The sequence below is a fragment of the Lampris incognitus genome, chromosome 16, assembly GCF_029633865.1.
Source record: "Lampris incognitus isolate fLamInc1 chromosome 16, fLamInc1.hap2, whole genome shotgun sequence".
NCBI lineage: Eukaryota > Metazoa > Chordata > Actinopteri > Lampriformes > Lampridae > Lampris > Lampris incognitus.
Genome location: NC_079226.1, coordinates 31,426,355 through 31,448,030, shown reverse-complemented (window position 1 = coordinate 31,448,030; position 21,676 = coordinate 31,426,355). Strand labels below are relative to the sequence as shown.

General features: G+C 46.0%; 1 protein-coding gene across 1 annotated transcript in view; it reads left to right on the top strand.

Moving 5' to 3' along the window:
• LOC130126055 (stAR-related lipid transfer protein 9-like) overlaps positions 1 to 21,328 on the top strand; it is a 46,896-nt gene extending 25,568 nt beyond the window's left edge. Inside the window, exons 8-23 of the mRNA XM_056295421.1 lie at positions 2,328 to 2,470; positions 3,038 to 3,105; positions 3,438 to 3,535; positions 3,840 to 4,061; positions 4,210 to 4,307; positions 5,087 to 5,164; positions 5,320 to 5,397; positions 6,555 to 6,734; positions 9,980 to 10,031; positions 13,773 to 13,898; positions 14,219 to 14,301; positions 15,424 to 15,485; positions 16,129 to 16,316; positions 16,849 to 17,329; positions 18,419 to 21,194; positions 21,323 to 21,328. Coding sequence (XP_056151396.1) covers positions 2,328 to 2,470; positions 3,038 to 3,105; positions 3,438 to 3,535; positions 3,840 to 4,061; positions 4,210 to 4,307; positions 5,087 to 5,164; positions 5,320 to 5,397; positions 6,555 to 6,734; positions 9,980 to 10,031; positions 13,773 to 13,898; positions 14,219 to 14,301; positions 15,424 to 15,485; positions 16,129 to 16,316; positions 16,849 to 17,329; positions 18,419 to 21,194; positions 21,323 to 21,328 — 4,739 coding nt within the window. The remainder of the gene's footprint in view (positions 1 to 2,327; positions 2,471 to 3,037; positions 3,106 to 3,437; positions 3,536 to 3,839; positions 4,062 to 4,209; positions 4,308 to 5,086; positions 5,165 to 5,319; positions 5,398 to 6,554; positions 6,735 to 9,979; positions 10,032 to 13,772; positions 13,899 to 14,218; positions 14,302 to 15,423; positions 15,486 to 16,128; positions 16,317 to 16,848; positions 17,330 to 18,418; positions 21,195 to 21,322) is intronic.
• The last annotated feature ends 348 nt before the right edge of the window (positions 21,329 to 21,676 follow it).

Below are 21,676 nucleotides of genomic sequence, written 5' to 3'. Positions count from 1 at the left end.
AAATAAACTTCTTTTTTTTTCACATTCCATTCCACCATCTGGTCATGCATCCTGAGAACTACAGAGATAGCCCATTAGATCAGCTTTCACAGTCACACAGAGTAGATGTCCATGGTCTGAATCAGGCTGGGTTATTTTAGATGCGGCTGCAGGTGACCAGTGAACATGGGTTCTGCTCAGGAATCAGCAATGGATCGAAAGGAAAGGGCTCAACTCCCAAGTCTTGCTTTTTATTTAGAGGCCATGGGAGAAAGTGGACACAAGAGGGTTAAAACCTTTTACATCCATCTGTCATACACACCCAGACACATAATTTAGTGAAATTATGGATTCAAACATGCAGCACGGTCAGAAGTATTTTGAGTAATGCTCGTATCTTGTAAGTTTAGCTTGTACTGTAGGTCACTGTGGTATTATATGGTCAGCGGTGGCCTGCTGTTCCCATTTAAACTCTCGATTACATCCAGAATTTGCCTTTCTGGCTGTAATCCCACCAAAGTTTTTTTTCTCTCGTTTTCTCCTCTGAATGCCATCACTTCCTCATTTTACTCTCTCTGTTTCTCTTTCTCCTTCTCCCTCCCCCCTCCTGTCTCTGTGTCTTCCAAAGCCCAACATCCACTCATTGTCTGCACCGGGAGAAATCCCAGTGGGTCAAAGGAAGTGAGGTCACTTCCTCGTGGCTCCAAGCAGCAGTCTTTGTCTCACACACAGAGCACATTGTCATGTTTAGAGCGTTCTCTCGCTCTCCACATTAAACGCTCTTTGTCTCTCTTCAACCACTTCAGAGCCGTGTCCCTTGACCGCTCATACGATAACAAGGAGTAACGCAACCACACGTTGTAATGTCAAGTTTGTTATCGAAGGGCAACATTACACTGTGAAAAATAATCTGCTGGTTTAACTTTAAGCAAGGCAACCTATTTCAAGTCCTTTTCTGAGTAATCTCAGCTAGAGTGTGCAAAACTCAAATGATCACTGACCACATCTCCATAACATGGGGGCTGCCTAAGAGCCACAGTAAAGACAGACACATCCGATGAATGTGTGTGTGTGTGTGTGTGTGTGTGTGTGTGTGTGTGTGTGTGTGTGTGTGTGTGTGTGTGTGTGTGTGTGTGTGTGTGAAGTCAAGTTAATTTATTTGTGTAGCCCAATATCACAAATTAGAAATTTGCCTCAAGGGGCTTTACAGCAACACAACATCCTGTCCTTAGACCCTCGCATCGGATACGGAACGACTCCCTAAAAAAAAAAAATCCTTTAACAGGGAGAAAAAATAGGAAGAAACCTCAGGGAGAGCAACAGAGGAGGGATCTCTCTCCCAAGAAGGACAATGTGCAGTGGATGTTATGTTTACGCAATTTACAGATTACAACATTGAAAGAGGATAACAGAATTATAATGTAATTATAAAATATATGAAGAATATGATGCGCAGGACGCCAAGCGGTGTTCAGACGCCACCGGGTCAGCCCAGGATCGGCGGCGTCTATAGACACTGCTTGGCATCCTGCGTGTGTGTGTGTGTGTGTGTGTGTGTGTGTGTGTGTGTGTGTGTGAGAGAGAGAGGGAGAGAGAGAGAGAGAGAAACGCTATATGTTTGTTTGGTTTTTTTGTTTGTTTTTTGTTTGTTCTCTGTTGAATTTTGGCTGCCGTTGAACATTGATTTCATATATTAATATACAATATTTTGATTGTAAAATTCCAATAAAAAAGTTGTGAAAAAAAGATTATTTTTTACAGTGTAGAATTTAGGTTTGTCTGGGCCCATTCTTTTGTGTGTGTGTGTGTGTGTGTGTGTGTGTGTGTGTGTGTGTGTGTGTGTGTGTGTGTGTGTGTGTCTTAGAGATGCATAATTCGATTTCAGATATGATTCACCTTTGGAAATGAGCAGTGTTGTCAGTTGTGGTTTTCCTCACAGCACCATCACTGGGGAAAATATTGTGGAACCAGATGTGAGGCATTTGTAAAGCTGTATTGATGAGACATTTCCTCTCTTTTTCCCTTCCTGCCTAGATGTCCAAAGAAGGGCTTCAATGTCAATATCTACCCGCCATAAAACACGCCGAAGGGTTTCAAAGTATACACAGTTCTGTGTTTGATCAATTTTCATTCACTTTGGTAAAATACAGGGGAGGCTTTTTTGTTTTTCATGGGAAAACAGAACCACAGAGGCTATTATCCACTTGTCTTTTTTTTTTCTCCTTTCGTCTACAGCCAACTTTCATGTTCTGTCGTGGTCCTTGGCCTTCTTTACCAAATTATTTGGCAATCATTGCTTTATCTGCTCATTGTTTAACCTTCTTGCCCCCCCGTCTCTTCTGTTGCAGACCTCTCCCAGCACGTGGTCTCAGACAGCAAGCAGGCCATGGACCTTTTGGAAGAGGGCATCGCCAACCGCATCACAGCAGCAACCCACAACCATGACGCCAGCAGCCGATCCCACGCCATCTTCACCATCCAGTACACACAGGTCACCACCTCTCTTGACTGCTAGTCACAGGGGTGTCCGGGTGGCGTGGCGGTCTGTTCCGTTGCCTACCAACACGGGGATCGGCGGTTCAAATCCCCATTTTACCTCTGGCTTGGTCGGGCGTCCCTACAGATTGGCCATTGTCTGCGGGTGGGAAGCCGGATGTGGATATGTGTCCTGGTCGCTGCACTAGCGCCTCCTCTGGTCGGTTGGGGCACCTGTTCAGGGGGCGAAACTCCTCAATGTCAGGTGAAAAGAAGTGGCTAGCGACTCCACATGTATCCGAGGAGGCATGTGGCAGTCTGCAGCCCTCCCCGGATCGGCAGAGGGGGTTGGAGCAGCAACCAGGACAGCTTGGAAGAGTGGGGTAATTGGCCAAGTACAATTGGGGGGAAAAGGGAGAAAAATCCAAGACAAAAAAAACATATCTAAAAACTGCAAGAAGACATATCAAACTACAAAAGAAAAAAAAAGGTTCTGTGCAGAACCTCTGTAAATCTTTGCTTCATGCTAGCTGGTATGGTTCAGTGTATGATTCAGCGTAATTACTCTTGTTTTATTCCACAGGCAATACTGGAAAATAACCTTCCTTCAGAAATTGTCAGCAAGATCAACTTGGTGGACCTAGCTGGGAGGTGAGATTTGTGTTTTTCCTGCATTTTGCATCTAAACTGGTTTCTATTCTATATATTGTGTTTGTCCATGTCGAGTTTGAGGAGTATTTTTTATGTCCAAAGCCGGCGTACAGAGGGGTCTTTCAGAATAGATTTTAAAAGGTCAAGCTTTACCGGGCTTTGCATGTGTCGATGGCATTGTTAAAGCTGACCCCTAGTGGATCTTCTCTGCAATGCTCAGCTTTATTTCAGTATCTCCGTGTGACATGATCTGCAGCGCGAATATTTGCGAGCCGATCTTCATGTTATGCCGTTTCTAAACTCATGATCAAGCTTTGTGTTGTGTGTCGCAGTGAGCGGGCCGACCCCAACTACTGCAGGGACAGGCTGACAGAGGGCTCCAACATCAACAAGTCCCTTGTCACACTGGGCATTGTTATCTCTGCTCTTGGTAAGCCTAAAATCAATCCCTCTTTCAAATTATACTGCGTTGGAGGAGTTAATTTACAATTCATATATAAATCTGCAGAGTGAGTGGCGATGTCTGAAAAGCGACTAAATAGTCGTCTAGTCCGACAATCTGGAATGAGTTTCGGATTAAAGTTTTGCATTTTCTGATACTTTTTCCTCCCACCGTACTCTTTCCTCAGCCTTTCTTTTCCTTTCACTTGCGTTGTTCATTCCACATTCACCATGCTTTCCAACCCCCCTGCCCCAAACAACCCCCACATTCACGCCTCGGCTTTCTTCCGCAGCCCAGAATTCCCAGATGTCCAGCAGCTGTCAGAGTATCAACAGCATGGCCAGCGAGGGTGACGGCAGCATGGTGGGCAGCCACAGTAGCTCCCTTTCTGGGGGAGGAGGTGGTGGAGGAGGAGGAGGGAGGAGGCACTGCTTCATCCCCTACAGAGACTCCGTCCTCACCTGGCTGCTCAAGGACAGCCTGGGAGGAAACTCCAAAACCATCATGATTGCTAGTGAGTGTTGGCTGATGTGACTGTTAAGGCTCGGACTTGAAGATGATGTTTGAATTGCTATAATTTCTGATGGTGTTGCTCTCTTGTACCATCTCCTCTGTGTGTGCGTGTGTGTGTGTGTGTGTGTGTGTGTGTGTGTGTGTTGCAGCTATCTCCCCGTCTTGTAGCAGCTATAATGAAACCCTCAGCACCCTGCGCTACGCCGCCCATGCAAGAAATATTGTCAACAAACCCCGTGTTAATGAGGTCTGCACAATGCTTACCTTTTCTTCCACGGTCACACTAACCCTCCACTGGTCACTGTCTCTGTAGATACACAGACTCATCATAGGCCATCATTCAGACTCCAGCTGTAGCTGCAGCACTTATGGGAGAAATAAGTTAAAAAGATGTACTCTGGGTGTCTGGGTGGTGTGGCGGTCTATTCCGTTGCCTACCAACACGGGGATCGCCAGTTCGAATCCCCGTGTTACCTCCGGCTTGGTTGGATGTCCCAACAGACACAGTTTTCTGTGTCTGCGGGTGGGAAGCCATATGTGGGTTTGTGTCCTGGTCGCTGCACTAGCACCTCCTCTGGTCGGTCGGGGCGCCTGTTCGGGGGGGGGGGTACTGGGGGGAATAGCGTGTTCCTCCCACATGCAATGTCCCCCTGGTGAAACTCCTCACTGTCAGATGAAAAGAAGCGGCTGGCGACTCCGCATGTGTTGGAGGGGGCATGTGGTAGTCTGCAGCCCTCCTTGGATCGGCAGAGGGGGTGGAGCAGTGACCAGGACAGCTTGGAAGAGTGGGGTAATTGGCCGGATACAACTGGGGAGAAAAAGGGGAAGAAAAAAAAAGATTTACTCCATCACACTATGCACCGCTTTGCAAAACAGCCTTACAAAGTGCTGTACAAACACCTCCCTAATAATGAATGTAAGTCAACAAATTGGACAGTAAATATTCCAGGGTGACATCGAGGCTGCACCACTATGAAGCAATGTGATAGGCCAAAGAGGTTAATGTTGTCTTTGATATTTTTACAGGATGCTAGTGTGCGGCTGATCAGGGAACTGAGAGAGGAGATTGACAGGTTGAAGAGCATGCTGCTCAGCTTTGAAATGGTAACGCACAGTAACAAGAAGTAGTAATGGGATCACTGACAACCATAGAGTGTGTTGAAATTGTCATTACATACAAATTCATTTCATGACTTCTGTTCTATTCTATTGGACGACATTTCCCCTGACAGATGATTTGTCTCTCTCTTGATTGACAGCAACGCGACCCCAGCCCCTCACTGAGCGACGAGAGGGATGGGAATCTGTCTGACATCGTTCTCCAGAATGAACTAAAGGTAACACAGAGATGTGTATCCATCGAGCCCACTTCTAGTGAACACTGCCTGATCCTTGACAGCGTCAACTTTGTTGACACGATTTATGACACAAAATATTCATCCACAACCTCGGTTCCATGATGAAAACGAGAAGACAGCTAAATGAAATTTCACCTTTGGGTCTGACCAGCATACAAAACGAAGGTCAGAGGGCGTCTGAGTAGCATAGCGGTGTATTTTGTTGCCTACCAACACAGGGATTGCCGGTCCGAATCCCCGTGTTACCTCCGGCTTGGTCGGGTGTCCCTACCAACACAATTGGCCATGTCTGCGGGTGGGAAACCAGATGTGGGTATGTGTCCTGGTCACTGCACTAGCGCCTCCTCTGGTCAGTCAGGGCACCTGTTCGGGGAAGGGGGGTACGGGGGGGGGGTAGCGTGATCCTCCCACGCGCTATGTCCCCCTGGCGAAACTCCTCACTGTCAGGTAAGAAGAAGCGGCTGGCAACTGCACATGTATCGGGGGAGGCATGTGGTGGTCTGCAGCCCTCGGATCAGCAGAGGGGGTGGAGCAGCGACCAGGATGGCTCAGATAGTGCGATGATTGGCCAGGTGCAATTACGGAGAAAAAAGGGGGGAAATCCAAAATAAATAAATAAACCCATGGTCAGGCAAGGGTGATAGAACTGGCGCAGTGTTGATGGAAACTACAATGAAAACATTTTTTGTTAACAACCTGGTGAAAACAAGATAAAAACAAAATCTACCTCGCCAGACAGAAACTATGAGGGACAAAATTTATTATAATTTCCATTTGGAAGGGTGAGTTTTGATTTAGTTGTCATATTTGTTATTGTCTTGATTTTCTCATGGACAAAAGTTGCTGATGATTATTTGACTTTGTATTTTTTATCGGCTTTTTAAATGAGCGCTACAATTGGCCCTTTGGAGCTTTTCTTGAGGCAAGTTCATATTTAATGGAACATTCTCCATAATGTTTGACTGTATTGGTAGTCATAGGGGTGACGACAGTGCCGAGAGTAAAAGATAGTAGCACTGGGAGAAGGATTTTTACCATTAGAGGTCATACCCTGGTTATGACCACTCAGACCCCTGATTCCCATTGACCCCTGACCCTCCAGCTCTTGTTTCTGTCTGTGTGCTCCCTCTCTTCAGGTGGAGCAGCTGACGAAGGACTGGTCGGAGAGCTGGAGAGACAAGAAGGAGCTGTTGGAGCAGTACAGTGTGGACATCAACAGAGATAAAGCCGGCTTTCTCGTCAACTCCCTCCAGCCGCACCTGGTAACCCTGGATAGAGACGTTCTCAGCACCGGGGTCATCTTTTATCACCTCAGGGTACGCAGATGTAAAAGACTTGACAAAGCATGCATAAACTGGATTAGCATTGGTCTCGGTGTTAAGTGTAAATTGGTGCCGGTAGGAGAGTACTCATTTCAAAAGTATCTGGATGAATTATCAACGCTACTATATATGCCGAGCAAAAATTGGAACGCAACACTTTTGTTTTGCCCCCATTTCCCATGTGCTCTGTGAGTTTAATTCTCAGAATTTTCACAGAAATGTTTATACATTTTATCTTATTTCATCATATTTCATCTGCTGCCAACATAATCCACCCATTGGACAAGTGCGCCATCAGCATGCTGATTAATGCATGATCATCACGCTGGTATTTTTATGATGGGGAGAATAAAAGGACACTCTAAAATTTTCAGTTTTTGCTGCACAGCATCATGCCAGAGAGGCCACAAATGTTGAAAGATCATGCAGTTGGCTTGCTGATTTCAGGAATGTCCACTAGAGCTGTTGCCAGAATATTGACTGTACATTTCCCCACCATCAGCCGCCTCTGGAGTCGTTTCAATGTTTTTGAGAGTATGGTCAACTGGTCCATAATTGTAGACCATATGTGACCACACTAGCCCAGGACCGCTACATCTGGCTTCTGCACCTGCGGGATCATCTGAGACCAATCACACAGACACTTGATGAAACAATCGGTTTGCACAACCTAAGAATTTCTGATCAAACTGTCAGAAATTGTCTCGGGGAGGTTCTTCTGCATGCTCAACATCCTAATCAGGGTCTATCCTCGAATGCTGTATGACAGGTGTCTGGGTAGCATAGCGGTTTATTCCGTTGCCTACCAACACGGGGATCGCTAATTCGAATCCCCGTGTTACCTCCAGCTTGGTCGGGCGTCCCTACAGACCCAATTGGCCGTATTTGCAGGTGGGAAGCCAGATGTAGGTATGTGTCCTGGTCACTGCACTAGCGCCTCCTCTGGTCGGTCGGGGTGCCTTTTGGGGGGGGGGACTGGGGGGAATAGCGTGATCCTCCCACGTGCTACATCCCCCTGGCAAAACTCCTCACTGTGAGGTGAAAAGAAGCGGCTGGCAACTGCACATGTATCAGAGGAGGCATGTGGTCGTCTGCAGCCTTCCCCGGATCGGCAGAGGGGGTGGAACAATGACCGGGACGGCTCGGAAGAGTAGGGCAATTGGCCGGATACAACTGGGGAGAAAAAGGGGGGGGGGTCGTATGACACCTTAATCATCCCGAGTGGGCAAACGGTCACCGGTGATGGCCCCTGGAATGCTGGAGAAGGGTCCTCTTCCAGTGATGTGCAGTCAGGGGAGGCAGGGCAGGCAGTGCCTCACCCAGGCTAATAAGAAAAAAACAAAATATCATGATAGTTAAAATTTTATTTATTTATTTATTTAACTTTCATTTGTTAAGATTGTTGTAAAAAAAATTTTTTTAAATCATGTGAAACATGTTGTTTTATCAATAAAAGGCATGCCCTATTCAGGATGGCTTGCTCCCAAAGCTAGCATTTGTGGATGCAGGCTGCTGAGGCAGAGTCTGCTTGTGCCTCTCTCTGGCACAAATAAATATAGTTCACTGCCTACCCAGCCATGGACCTCACTGCACGTTACTGTCCTCTTCAGTGATGAATACCAGTTTCAGCAGATAGAAGGCAGTGTGTATGGTGCCGTAAGGGTGAGCGGTTCTTGAAAGAGTAGCCCATTGATATGTTAGGATTTTGGTATGTGCTGGCAAGGAGAAAGAACGCGGGATACAATTTGCAAACAGCAATTTAAATGCACAGAGATACCGGGGTGAGATCCTGAGGCCCATTGTTGTGCCACCATCAACTCGTTTCCTCATATTGCATGGCTCATGTGTCAAGGATCTGTACTGAATAGCTAGCTGGCAGCTGAAAATGTCTCAGCTCTTCCATGGCTGGAATACTCACCAGACATGTCACCCATTGAGCATGCTTTGGGATATTCTGGACCGGGGTATCTGTTACCAACCGAGGTATATTTGTATCCGAAATGATGTGAAATTGATAGATAAGATCAATAAATTTGATAAGATAATTTGATAGATAAGATAAATAAATGTGCCTTGCCTTCAGTTTCATAAAATCTTTGAAATAATCGAGCGTTGTATTTAAATTTTTGCTCAGTATAGTTTTGATGTCTGATGTTTCCGTCAGCCAGAGTAGTAGGAATACTTTGTTGAAGTGGAACTTTTTTCCTGTTTCTCATTCAAGGTTACATTGACCATGAGTATGAATTACTGTGAACATAAGGCATTTGGGAATGTGGAAGGGATGTAATTTTCCTATAATTCAATGGTAATTTTTTATTTTATTTTTGTGTATGTGTTTGTGTGCATAGTGTTGTTCATTTTAAAACTAGTATTAGTGTTTAATATTAGGGTGTATTTATTAGCAGTGGAATTACAACATATATTTCCTCTCTCGCTCTCTCTGTTTGTTTTTTAGTCCTTTGAGAGACATGCAACACACACATGCAAACACGTAGACATGTCTGCAGAAATAAAATGACACAAACTCCCACACAACCCTTAAACTAGCACACCTCTTTCACCGTTCACCAGTTGCTGTATTTGAGAGCCGTCTTGACTAAAAAAAAACCCAAACTCTCTCTCTTTTGTCTGCTAGACTCTTCCTCCCCGTTCCTCTTCCTATAATTCTTCTCTGTTCTGCTAGCAAAGCTCCAGAGACAAGGTGCGCTTGCATTCTCTCTTCTTGCATTTCCTTTTCATTCTGCCCTCCAACTGTCCTGTAGATTTCCCATCTGTCTGCTTGTTTTTACGTAAATGCATGAAGCAGGCCTGCATAAGAGGCTCTCAGTTCTGAGGCTAGGGCTCCGGGGAGCTTAAACCGCCCTGATTCTGACAATGACAAGCATGTCCTCAGGCCTGACAATTACACTGCTTCCTGCATGTGAAGAGCTGAGGCCACCTGGGACTGCATGTGGTTCTGACATGATATAGGAAATCCTTTTGATTCAGCTAGAAATGGCATAAAGGTAAACAAATTATCTCCTTCCTGGCAGCTAACTGGAGGTGAAGAAGCAAAAGTAGCGCTACCTAGTATTGCTAATGGTACTTAATTATTATGTGATGGTTTTGTCATTATATCTCTGTGTTGGAATGTGTGTTACGAGGCACACCCAGCCACTGTATGCTCAAAGTTTGCATTTTTATATGCAATATTCAAGATGGCTGATGTGTTTTTTTGTTGTTTTTTTTTCCTGTTGTAGGAAGGCGTTACCCGCATTGGACCTCAGGATCAACATGAAGAACCGCAAATAGGTATAAGGGGTTTATTTATTTAGTTATTTAAGGGGTTTATTTCTTTAAGGGATGCAGCGGCACGGTGGCCCAGTGGTTAGCGCTGTTGCCTCACAGCAAGAAGGTCCTGGGTTCCAACCCCGGGGTTGGCTAACCTTGGGGGTCATCCCAAGTCGTCCTCTGTGTGGAGTTTGCATGTTCTCCCCGTGTCTGCATTGGGTTTTCTTCAGGTGCTCCGGTTTCCCCCACCATCAAAAAGACATGTTAGGGTTGATACTCCTGTCTGTCCCCCTGACCGAGACAATGGAAAGATGAACTGGAGTTGGTCCCCAGGCGCTGCACAGTGGCTGCCCACCGCTCCTATAGGATGCAGTGGCGGCTGGTGCTAAAAATTGAGGGGGGGGTGCAATTTAACTTGGCACAGCACACCTGACAACTGCTTTAAAGTCCACACAGACAATGTAACCTATAGATTTTATCAGGATTTGTAGACAGTGGATGATTGATGGTTGACATGTGGACATGATTGACAGCCACGAGAATTGTCCAATCACATTAGATCAAAAAACATTAAAACAATACCAATTCGCTGCCAACAAAAGTGGGAGTCTCTGGAGTGCGCAGAACTGTGCCCTATGGAAAATCTGAAGAAACCAATCAGACAGCAGCCTCAGGTCACCTGCTTGCCAAAAGTCTGAGGGCTTACATAAGGTATCGTTTGGCCAGCGCCCCTCACCCAGGCAGTATATGTATTCAGACAGAAATCAACCAAACACCATTTGGAGCCAATATTTAATGGCTGCTGACAGGCGCTCACAGACTGAAAAACACTTTTATTTCATGATTATTTGCATTATACAACTAGATTATATTTAACATGTTTAAGTAGATTTTAATCTCTTGATATTTGAAGGGGCGGTGCTGCAGCGCCCTGTACTGGCCAACCGCCACTGCTAGGATGGGTTAAACGCAGAGTGTAATTTCCCTACGGGGAACAATAAAGCGTCTCAAAATCCGAAAAAAATATTTGGTCCCTGTTTGCTTGGACAGCCAACAACATCCTCTTTCAAACCGCAGTTTGATAGACCCCCCCACCCCACCCCCCGCATGGGTGGAAAGCTGTTTCCACAGCCTGTTGTAAACATGCATCACAGGAATGATCGTCAAAGCCCCCAGCAGCGTACATCACACCACTGCGAAAATAGAAACCAGCCGCTAGCTAACACACAGGGAATTAAACATGAACCAGAGACCGATGGCACACAACTGAAGTGACGCCATTACCAAACCAAATGTGTTGGCTGGGTATTACACATGTAAAACATGTATCCATTTTTTTTTCATTATATAGGTAAGGGCCAGACCATAATGAAATTATGTTGGTAGGACGTTGATATTTAAATTCTCAACAGGAGGTCTGTAAGCTACCAGTGGGTGGTAGCTACTATACTAGCAGCCATGCTGGACCTCTACACTCAGAGGTGCAGGAAGAAAGCTCAGTGGATAGTTTGGGACCGCAGCAACCCCAGACACAAACTGTTCAGTCTGTTACCATCTGGCAAACGGTACTGGAGCATCCGGGACCTGAACCAACAGGCTTAAGGACAGTTTTTACTCACAAACCATAAGACTCTTGAACACAAACTCTGGACACTTGAGCGTACACACAAGCACACACACACACACACACACACACACACACACACACACACACACACACACACACACACACACACACACACATGCTGCTCTCTCTCTGTCTTTCTCTCTCTCACTCTGTCTTTCTGTCTTTCTCTCTCTCACTCACTGTCTTTCTGTCCGTCTCTCTGTCGCGGTCTTTCTGTCTGTCTGTCTGTCTGTCTGTCTGTCTGTCTGTCTGTCTGTCTCTCTGTCTCTCACTCACTCTGTCTTTCTGTCCATCTCTCTGTCTCTATCGCTGTCTCTCTCTGTCTCTTACACCCCCCCCCCACAAAATGCACACTCCTCACTTTATTATGCACTGTTTACTTTCAGCTATACCACTCCTGCACTATGTACAGATATTACTACTACTACTTTCAGCTGCTCCCGTTAGGGGTCACCACAACAGATCATCCGTTTCCATCTCTTCCTGTCTTCTGCATCTTCCTGTGTCACACCAGCTACCTGCATGTCTTCCCTCACCACATCCATAAACCTCCTCTTTGGCCGTCCTCTTTTACTCTTGCCTGGCAGCTCCATTTTCCGCATCCTTCTCCTATTATACACAGCATCTCTCTTCCATACATGTCCAAGCCATCTCAATCTCTCCTCTCTTACTTTGTCTCCAAACCGTCCAACCTGAGCTGTCCCTCTAATATACTCGTTTCTAATCCTGTCCTTATTCATCACTCCCAACGAAAATCTTTAGCAAACATTGCCTTTGTAGTGCTCTTTCATGGCATGAAACCACACTGCTGCTCGCTAATCATCATCTCTTAACCTAGCTTCCACTACTCTTTCCTGTATCTTCATGCTGTGGCTGATAAACTTTATACCTCTGTAGTTACTACAGCTCTGCACATCACCCTTATTCTTGAAAATCAGTACCAGTATGCTTCTTCTCCACTCCTCAGGCATCCTCTCACTTTCCAAGATTGTGTTAAACAATCTAGTTAAAAACTCCACTGCCATCTCTCCTAAACATCTCCATGCCTCCACAGGTATGATATCTGGACCAACCACCTTTCCACTCTTCATCCTCTTCATACCTACCTTCACTTCCTCCTTGCTAATCCACCACACTTCCTGATTCACTATCCCCACATCATCCAACCTTCTCTCTCTCTCATTTTCTTCTCTCATCAGCCCCTCAAAGTACTCCTTCCACATTCCCGTCCTTGACACCATACCTACCCATCACCTCCTCATCCCCTCTGTTCCCTTCACCAAAATGCCCATTGAAGTCTTCTCCAATCACCACTCTCTCCTCCTTAGGTACACTTTCCACCACTTAATCCAACTCACTCCAGAATTCACCAGAATATGTACAGATATATTTAACATATTTATTACAACTACATACCCCTCTCTCTCTCTTTCTCTCTCTCTCTCTCTCTCTCTCTCTCTCTCTCTCTCTCTCTCTCTCTCTCTCTCTCTCTCTCTCTCTCTCTCTCTCTCTCTCTCTCTCTCTCTCTCTCTATATATATATATATACACACACTGTTACATTTCCATGTCAGCTGTTAATTTTAGATTTAATGTGTGACTTAAATTTGACTTAAATTTAAGTTTATTCTTCTCAAGCCTGTACACACTGTGAATTCTTGCTCTATTAATTGTCGTGCATTTGGCAAATAAAACTACTTGAACTGTAAATGAGACAGTGTTAGCTTGAAAGGCTAGATTACATCTTTTCTCCCTGACCAGATGTTAAAAGGCACCCTGAAATATGAAATATAAAATAAAATGTGTTACAGGAAAAAAAATACAAAATCAAGACAAAAAACAGAAATACACAAATAAAGCACACGAGCAAAACATACATGGGACAGTAAAATGCATAGCAGGCAACTACTAAAATGAAGGAAGCAAATCAAAATATACCAAGTAAAATGAGCGATACAGGGTTCCACGTTCAATTTTGTCACAGAAAATGCGGTTAAGATTTCCAGCGGCAGTAATAACTGACTGTCAAAAGCATTAAAGCTTCACCGGGGCACAGAAAATAGAGGTCAACACAGCAGCTGCATGAGAGGGGCTCCCTGTGTTGTCTGTAATTGTGTATCTGTAATTTCATTCTAGTTCTGCAGAGCAGTGCCAGCTGTGAGATTGAGAACCAGGGAGGAGTGGTGACCCTCAGACCACTGCCTGGTTGTATCTGCCTGGTCAATGACAAGGAGGTCACTGAACCCTGCAGACTGGCACAAGGTGCACACACGCACAGGCACACACAGACACGTGCATGCAAAGCTGCATAGGTATCACATATTGCAAAGCGTTTTGAGTGGCTGTTGCAGCTAGAAAAGCGCTATATAAAATGCAACTCAATTGATTGATTGATACCCATAGACACACTCGCACTGATCCACACACGTGCACATACACAACAAGCATGCGCTAACACACACTTATGGCTTCTGCCGTGTACACACACAAAAAACACACGGGCACAAATTTCCATTAACTTGCAGTGAGACACACACACACACAGCCTCTGATACTTTTTGTGTCTCTGTGTTTATCTCCAGGAACAGTGATCACCTTGGGAGGAGTCCATAAGTTCCGCTTCAACCACCCTGCCGAGGCAGCCATCCTCAGGGAGCGCAGACGGGTCAGTGCCGCTCAGCTAGAAATAATGACCATGTTGGTGGTCGGTGTTGATAATAAGACCGGTGATGGGCCGTCAAATTGGTGTGGTTTGCGGCGTTCATTCGGTTGATGGGAGGATGGGTTTTGATATTGGTAATAAAGAGTTTCTGTCAAGCATATCTCTCTTGTATTTCAAATACGGCAACGGAGCGGTTCGGGGATGGTGATTTTTGTTGGCCAACTCAGAGATTAGCTCCACTATGGGTCAGAACCCATCGTGAAGAAGTGGATGGGCTTTTTCTGTAACGCCTGAAATAAGGCCTGTGGTCAACAAATGCTCAACAGATTTGGATGCTTGGGTCAATGAGATAATCATCACAAATGAACACTGTGTACAAAAGATTTAAACTTAATTACTGTTCATATAATGAATGCAAACCTACAGTGTGTCCTAACTCTGAGCAGTTTTTCTACGTGACCAGAAAATACATTGAAAAAAGTTGCAGACACTGTGGGTTTGAGGGTGGAGAGGTTGCAATGATGATATTTGTTTTCAGTATGTTGGTGATGGTATAATTATGGAAGTCAGATTTGATTGCGGTGAAAATGTTTTTTTTTTCTTTTTGGAATTTTCCCCCTTTTTCTCCCTAATTGTATCCAGCCAGTTTCCCCACTATCCCAAGCTGTCCCGGTCACTGCTCCACCCCCTCTGCCGATCCAGGGAGGGCTGCAGGCTACCATGTGCCTCCTCAGATACATGTGGAGTCGCCAGCTGCTTCTTTCCACCTGACAGTGAGGAGTTTCAGCAGGGGGACGTAGCGCGTGGGTGATCACGCTACTCTCCCTAGTTCCCCCTCCCCCCGAACAGGTGCCTTGACCGACCAGAGGAGGCGCTAGTGCAGTGACCAGAGCACATACCCACATCCGGCTTCCCACCTGCAGACAGGGCCAACTGCATCTGTTGCCTACCAACACGGGGATTCGAACTAGCGATCCCCGTGTTGGTAGGCAACAGAATAGACTGCTACGCTACTCAGACACCCAAAAATTAGTTTTTGTAGTGGCTATTATTTAACAAGGACATTGTACAAGCTATATCAGTATAGCTTGTGCTATAGAAATAATAATTTCTTCTGTTTCCCAGGCCAGTGAAGGTATGCTGACATGCAGCTACAGTGACCTCTGCCCCCTCAACTCTGATTCCAGGTACCAAATGCCAGTCAAAAGAAATTGAGAAAACACATCAAACTTTTCTAAATAATTTAGAATGCCATTAAATGCTGTGTGTCTGTGTATTTAAAAAGCAAGAAGCCTGTTCTGCTCACTCACAACATACATATTTGATGGGAGGTGCAAGTGTGCCGCTATGGCGTAGATGCAGTAGAAATAGACTAATGCATCATGCATGTTTGGTACCAGCCAGCGGAGTTGATATGTGTTTTCATCCGGCTCAGCGAGCTGTTTACAGGCTCAGACGTTGCTTGGTAACTGCTGAGATGCTGTGTCTTGCTCCAACAATAGCAGGTCTCACGTCAGTTGCTCAAGTGATTTCAGTGACTGTTATTTGGCAACTCTGAATTCTCTACATACGACATTTCACTGTGATTAGATAAAACGAACACTTGTCACAGACCCTCAAAGGTGGGAGCTTATTCATCCTGCTTCTTTTTGTCTTTTTCACCTCAAAGTTTCCCATTGTGTCGGTCTCATCCTGTGTGTGTGTGTGTGTGTGTGTGTGTGTGTGTGTGTGTGTGTGTGTGTGTGTGTGTGTGTGTGTGTGTGTGTGTGTGTGTGTGTGTGTGTGTGTGTGTGTGTGTGTGTGTGTGTGTGTGTGTTTCCCTATTGTCAGAGACATGGAGCCCCAAGAGAGGCTGGGTGCCTGTCTCTCCGCTGTGGAGGAGCCCGCCGCCAGGCAGTGTGTGGAGGAGCAGCAGCAGTACGTGGAGTCTTTGTGGCAGGAGATCCAGGCTGAGCAGAGACGAGCTGAGAGAGAACTGGAGATGGAGCAGGCCCACCTCCGAAAGCAGCACACGGAGAGTGAGTACACCTTTCAAAGACAACGTGATACCGTAAAGGAGAAAAAAAAGTCTCGGGCGTCCAGGTGGCGTGGTGGTCTATTCCGTTGCCTACCAACACAGGGATTGCCGGTTCAAATCCCTGTGTTACTTCCGGCTTGGGCGGGCGTCACTACAGACACAATTGTCCATTTCTGCTGGTAGGAGGCCGGATGTGGGTATGTGTCCTAGTTGCTGCACTAGTTCCTCCTGTGGTTGGTTGGGGCGCCTTTTCAGGGGGGAGGGGGAATTGGGGGGAATAGCGTGATCCTCCCACGCGCTACATCCCCCTGGCAAAACGCCTCATTGTCAGGTGAAAAGAAGCGGCTGGCGACTCCACATGTATCTGAGGAGGCATGTGGTAGTCTGCAGCCCTCCCCGGATCGGCAGAGAGGGTGGAACAGCAACTGGGATGGCTTGGAAGAGTGGCGTAATTGACCTGATACAATTGGGGAGAAAAAGGGGGGAGATGTCAAACCACTTATTAGTCTTTTGCTATCACTGTCCACCCACAGTCCAGCAATGGATCATACAGGAGACACAGCACCTGGCAGCTATTGAGCAGAAGGCCACCCAGGAGTTTGGAGTTCAGACTGATCTCCACCCTGCTCCCATCCTCGAAAAGCTGACTTCACTGCTGTCTGAGGACCAGGGAGTGGATACAGCACACCCGCCGTCTCAGGTGGCAAGGGCAAGGAAGAGGGTGGTACAGGAGGAGTTGGTAAGGCACCACACCTTACGCCGCGCCGAGAACTGCATTCGCCGGAAGAGGCTGCACTACCAGCTGGAGAAGATTGCTCGCAAGCGGCATTTGTTGGAGGCCAAGAGAGAACTGCAGAGGCTGGAGGAGGCCCTGCCGCCAGGGCCAGAGAGCCCTGGATCCCCTGAGCTGATTTCCCCCTCTCAGCCCAGACAAAGACGATCTGTCCCACGCCGGCACTCATTCTCAGCAGATATCCTGTCACGGCTGTACCCACAAAACACCCCCATCTTTAGGTCAGCATGTACATCCATGATATTCACTTCAAGGTATTTGCATGCAGGAGAAAGACTAGTCCATATACCAAAGTTACTAGCCCCCTTAGATGGTTGAACCAAAATAGGAACTTTTAGGTTGTGGTATATAGGTCATGACAAATTTTGTGGTTTAGGGTGTCCGGGTAGCATAGCAGTCTATTCTGTTGCCTACCAACACGAGGATCACCAGTTCGAATGCCCGTGTTACCTCTGGCTTGGTGGGGCGTCCCTATAGACACAATTGTCCGTGTCTGTGGGTAGGAATAGCGTGAAACTCCTCACTGTCAGATGAAAAGAAGCGGCTGGTAACTCCACATGTATTGGAGGAGACATGTGGTAGTCTGCAGCCCTCCCCGGATCGGCAGAGGGGGTGGAGCAGTGACCGGGACGGCTTGGAAGAGTGGGGTAATTGGATTGGTACAATTAGGGAGAAAAAGAGGAAAAAAAAAACCCCAAAAAAAGTTTCGTTGTTGAGGAGGTAGGTAATTGTTTGCTTATTGACTGAATATACAAAGTTTGAATCAGATATACTTGCATAAAAAACACAAAGGAGATTAGGCACATTCTAAAAGTAAGAAGACTAAAATTGTCTTAAAAGATTACTTGAAAACAACATCTTAGAACATATGGATGTCTGCATATCTAGGAGGATCAATTGGCAAGATGGTAAAGGGATTTAGGAGATAAGTGTCTTTATACAGCGTGCCACAAAATTAAAAATAGAAAACCGACACCATCGGAAATCTGTGTCTCTACTATGTGGTATTAATATACTGCATTGTTAATCATATTGCAGAGCTGAGAGAGTCTAAAAAAACATGCAGTATTGACCTCGATATATCATTTTAAATAGATGCCGTATGTAATGGTGCAAAGTATACAAATACGGTAAAAAAGATTAGACTACCTACCAAAGTGGGTGAGTAGACCAGCTGCAGCTGGATTTGGCTGGTGGTATCTCTTCTTTTTTTTCCCACTTTTAATTTCTACAACTAATTCTCCAATAGTTTGAATCGTAAGTGGGTAGAATTAAGTTCTCATGAAATTTCTTTTTGTTCCTTTCTACAGCCATTTCCTAAAGAGGAACAGATCCACAGAGCTGACTGTGAATACTTCGAGTGCTTCCGATCCCATCAGCTGCAGGAAGTGGGTTTCTGACGAGTGCCTTCCCCGGGAGAGAACCAGGAGTTGTTCCAACACCATGGTCTCCTTAGGGCAAATTCAAGGTTCTAGGAGCAGAGCCAGCTCCTCTGAAAACCTCAGACAGACTTCCAGGGATGAGCCCCCTGCTCAGCCCTGCCGAGAACGACCAGAGAGAAAGCCACTGCTCCCTACACGGGGCCTGATGTTTAAGACCAGTCAGAACCCATCAGTGAGTCTGAAGTCACCTCATAGAACTGCTTTACAACCAAAAAGCAGTGTTAACATAAAGGGACCCTTGGCAGACAAACCCTTCCCTCAGAATGTCCCGTGTGCAAATGTGATGACTCCATCCTGTGGAGGTAACAAGAGACTGGAAACAATCAGAAAGTCTCTCGTTCGTTCTGTAGGGCCCAGGTTCAAGACAGCCCTGTCCAGAGTGTTCAGAAAGCCATCATCTGGAGTGAGTGGAGGCAGGGGCCCCAAACCTCTGGGGGAAACAGTAAATAAATTTCACTGGAGGCGAACCAGAGACAGGAGCTTAAAAGATACCAAGATGGGCAAAATTAAATGTGCTATTAAAACAGCAGTCTCATGTGAGGAGCTTAACCAAAGGACTTTCACTGAGGACGTCAGATGCAGGCAGTGGCACAGCATGGAAACCCTAATGAACAAGACGGGCAGATGGATGGAGAGGTGGCAGCAGGAGCTGGTTGGGTTGGGGGAAGAAGACAGGAAAGAGGAAGGAGAGATGGATGAAGGTTCCTCAGACTGCGATAGCCTTTTCTCCCTCGACTCCCTGTCCTCGGCTTATGCTACAGCCCTAGCAGAACAGCTGAGGCATGAGGAAGCAGCTCGGAGTGAGGCAGAGAGTGAAGACAGTCAGATGTCTAGAGATTCCTTGGCTATAGAGGGCGGCAAGAAACACTCCACCGTGGAGACTCTGAAGCTGACTGTGGCACCCAAATACTCAGTGGTAAGGGATTCTTCCCATCCGTCTATGGAACCAGAGAGGATACCATTGGTCGGATCTGCCTCAGAGAAAGATAGTAGTCAGGAACTCCAGGAAATCCCAGCAGAGGCATTTTGGAGCCAACATAGCTGCACTAACACAAAAATTAGCAGTGAAATTAGAGCAATAGAAACACCAGTGTACCATAAACCAACAGTCGCAGATTTCAGATGCAGAGACACTGTAGCCAAGATGGATGAGGAGTATGCAAACACTGAGACGACATTTGCGACACTGACAAACAGCCCGCGGTCTCTCAGCAGCTGTAGCATTAGGGAAAGAGAAAGTTTGCTGACACTCACTGATGCCTGGTCTTCCACCGATGCAGCTGACAGTCCCAGACTTCACAGCAGAGATTCTGTTCTGTTGCAAGCAGGAAAGGTGTTCAGAGGTCCAGTTAATAGCAGCTGTCCCAGCCCTGACAACGTGAACCTCTCAAATTGTCACGACAGCTCCAACAGTTGTAACTCTTCATCCAGCAGCACTGAAGATTTAGATGTGACAGCGGAAATACAGAGCCTCAACGTTTCAGGGAAAATTCCAGGGAATATTCAAAACCCTTATACTGCACCAGCACTGGTGGATGCCATGATGTCAGTTTCACTTTGTCAGGTTGAGGTAGAACATCCCGAAAGGCACTCTGACAGGCCGACAGAAAGCAAAGAGGAGATATCTCTTGATGCTCCTAACTACAGCAGCGACAAGAGGTTAGCTACCTCGCCCCCTTCAGATAGAACTGTGAGTGTGCCAGCCATCGACTTTGAGATTCACCATGCTGCATCAACAACAGAGAAGCCTTTAAAATTGCATCAGGCATTTACAGATATGCCGTGTGTGGGGGTTGTTAGTGTAACTTCCACTGACACTTCAAGGTATCGGTCAAACACCTGTTTAACAGCAAATCCTAACCAAGATGAAACACTGAGTGGGGTGTTCCACACTAAAAGTGCCTTCAGTCCCTCCATTGAAGGTAATAAACTATGCAATCAGGATGGTGAAACAGAACAGTCAAAGTGTATTAAGACATATGAGGAAAAATATACCAAAGATGTGTCACAGAGGTGTGACAAAACACTAAACAAGATTGAAACCAAAGTGTCTGAGCAGGGCCCTGCAACTGTGGAGCAGGAATTTCTTAAATCTGCTTGTAAAAATTCCAGGAAGAGGAACAAAGGCCTGCAGGATGCTTTCACAGGTAGCTTGAAAATTCCAAAGAGGTGCAATGTAGTGGAGTTGGTAACATTCAGCTCGACACCAATAAACAGCCAGGAAGTTGTTTGGCCTGATGACAATAACAATACCAATGGTGTGAGAGGGAAACAGTCTGCAATAGAAGTTGACAGCCCCAGACTAATTTCAAGTTGCACCGATATCAGAGACAAACAAGATACTCTGGCTACAGAGGTATTACATTCTTCTAAACTCACATGCCAAGAAACAGAACAGACCTGCCAGATGCCTGGGGACTCTGAACACAGTCGCAAAAGCAGTAACACAAGTTGTCAAGGTACATCTGTGGGACAGACGGATTTAGTGAACAAAGGAGACAGGAAGGGAAAGGAAGAGATTGTGGAAAAGGATGAAATTGGAAAGGCGTGCACAGATAACAAAAAGAGACAATCGGAGAATAGAAAACACGTCTGTCAATGGGATGCTATCCGTAGTGCCATTGACCTGAGGATCTCAGAGGTGGTGAGAGAGCACATGAGAATGCCATTGTTGGATGGAGATAGTATCATCCAGAGTAGGAGTCACAGTCTAAATGCCTTGTCATCAAGCACTCAAGAAAAGATGCCCTTTATGTGTCATTTGGGCAATAGCATTGACTATAGAGAGAGAGAAAGTCAGCGATCAGATGAGAAAACTGCTCAGATGAAAGAGGGGAAAGTATATAAAGAATGTCCTTCCATGGACCAAGTTGACATTCACATTGTAAAGATGATGCACAACAGTGATCACATGGTGTCAGATATAATGGCGGAACAGGGTTCTGGCAACGAGCGCAAGTTGCACACATTTACTGAAATGACACACAAGACAGAACATACTTTAAGTTTTACGGAAATGTCAGGAAAGCTATTAAGTGGGAGTACTGTTTCCCTGCCCTTGACTGCTACAAGCCAGAAGACGCAATTAAATTCAACAATGAAAAACTATGAATGCTTAGAGAATCC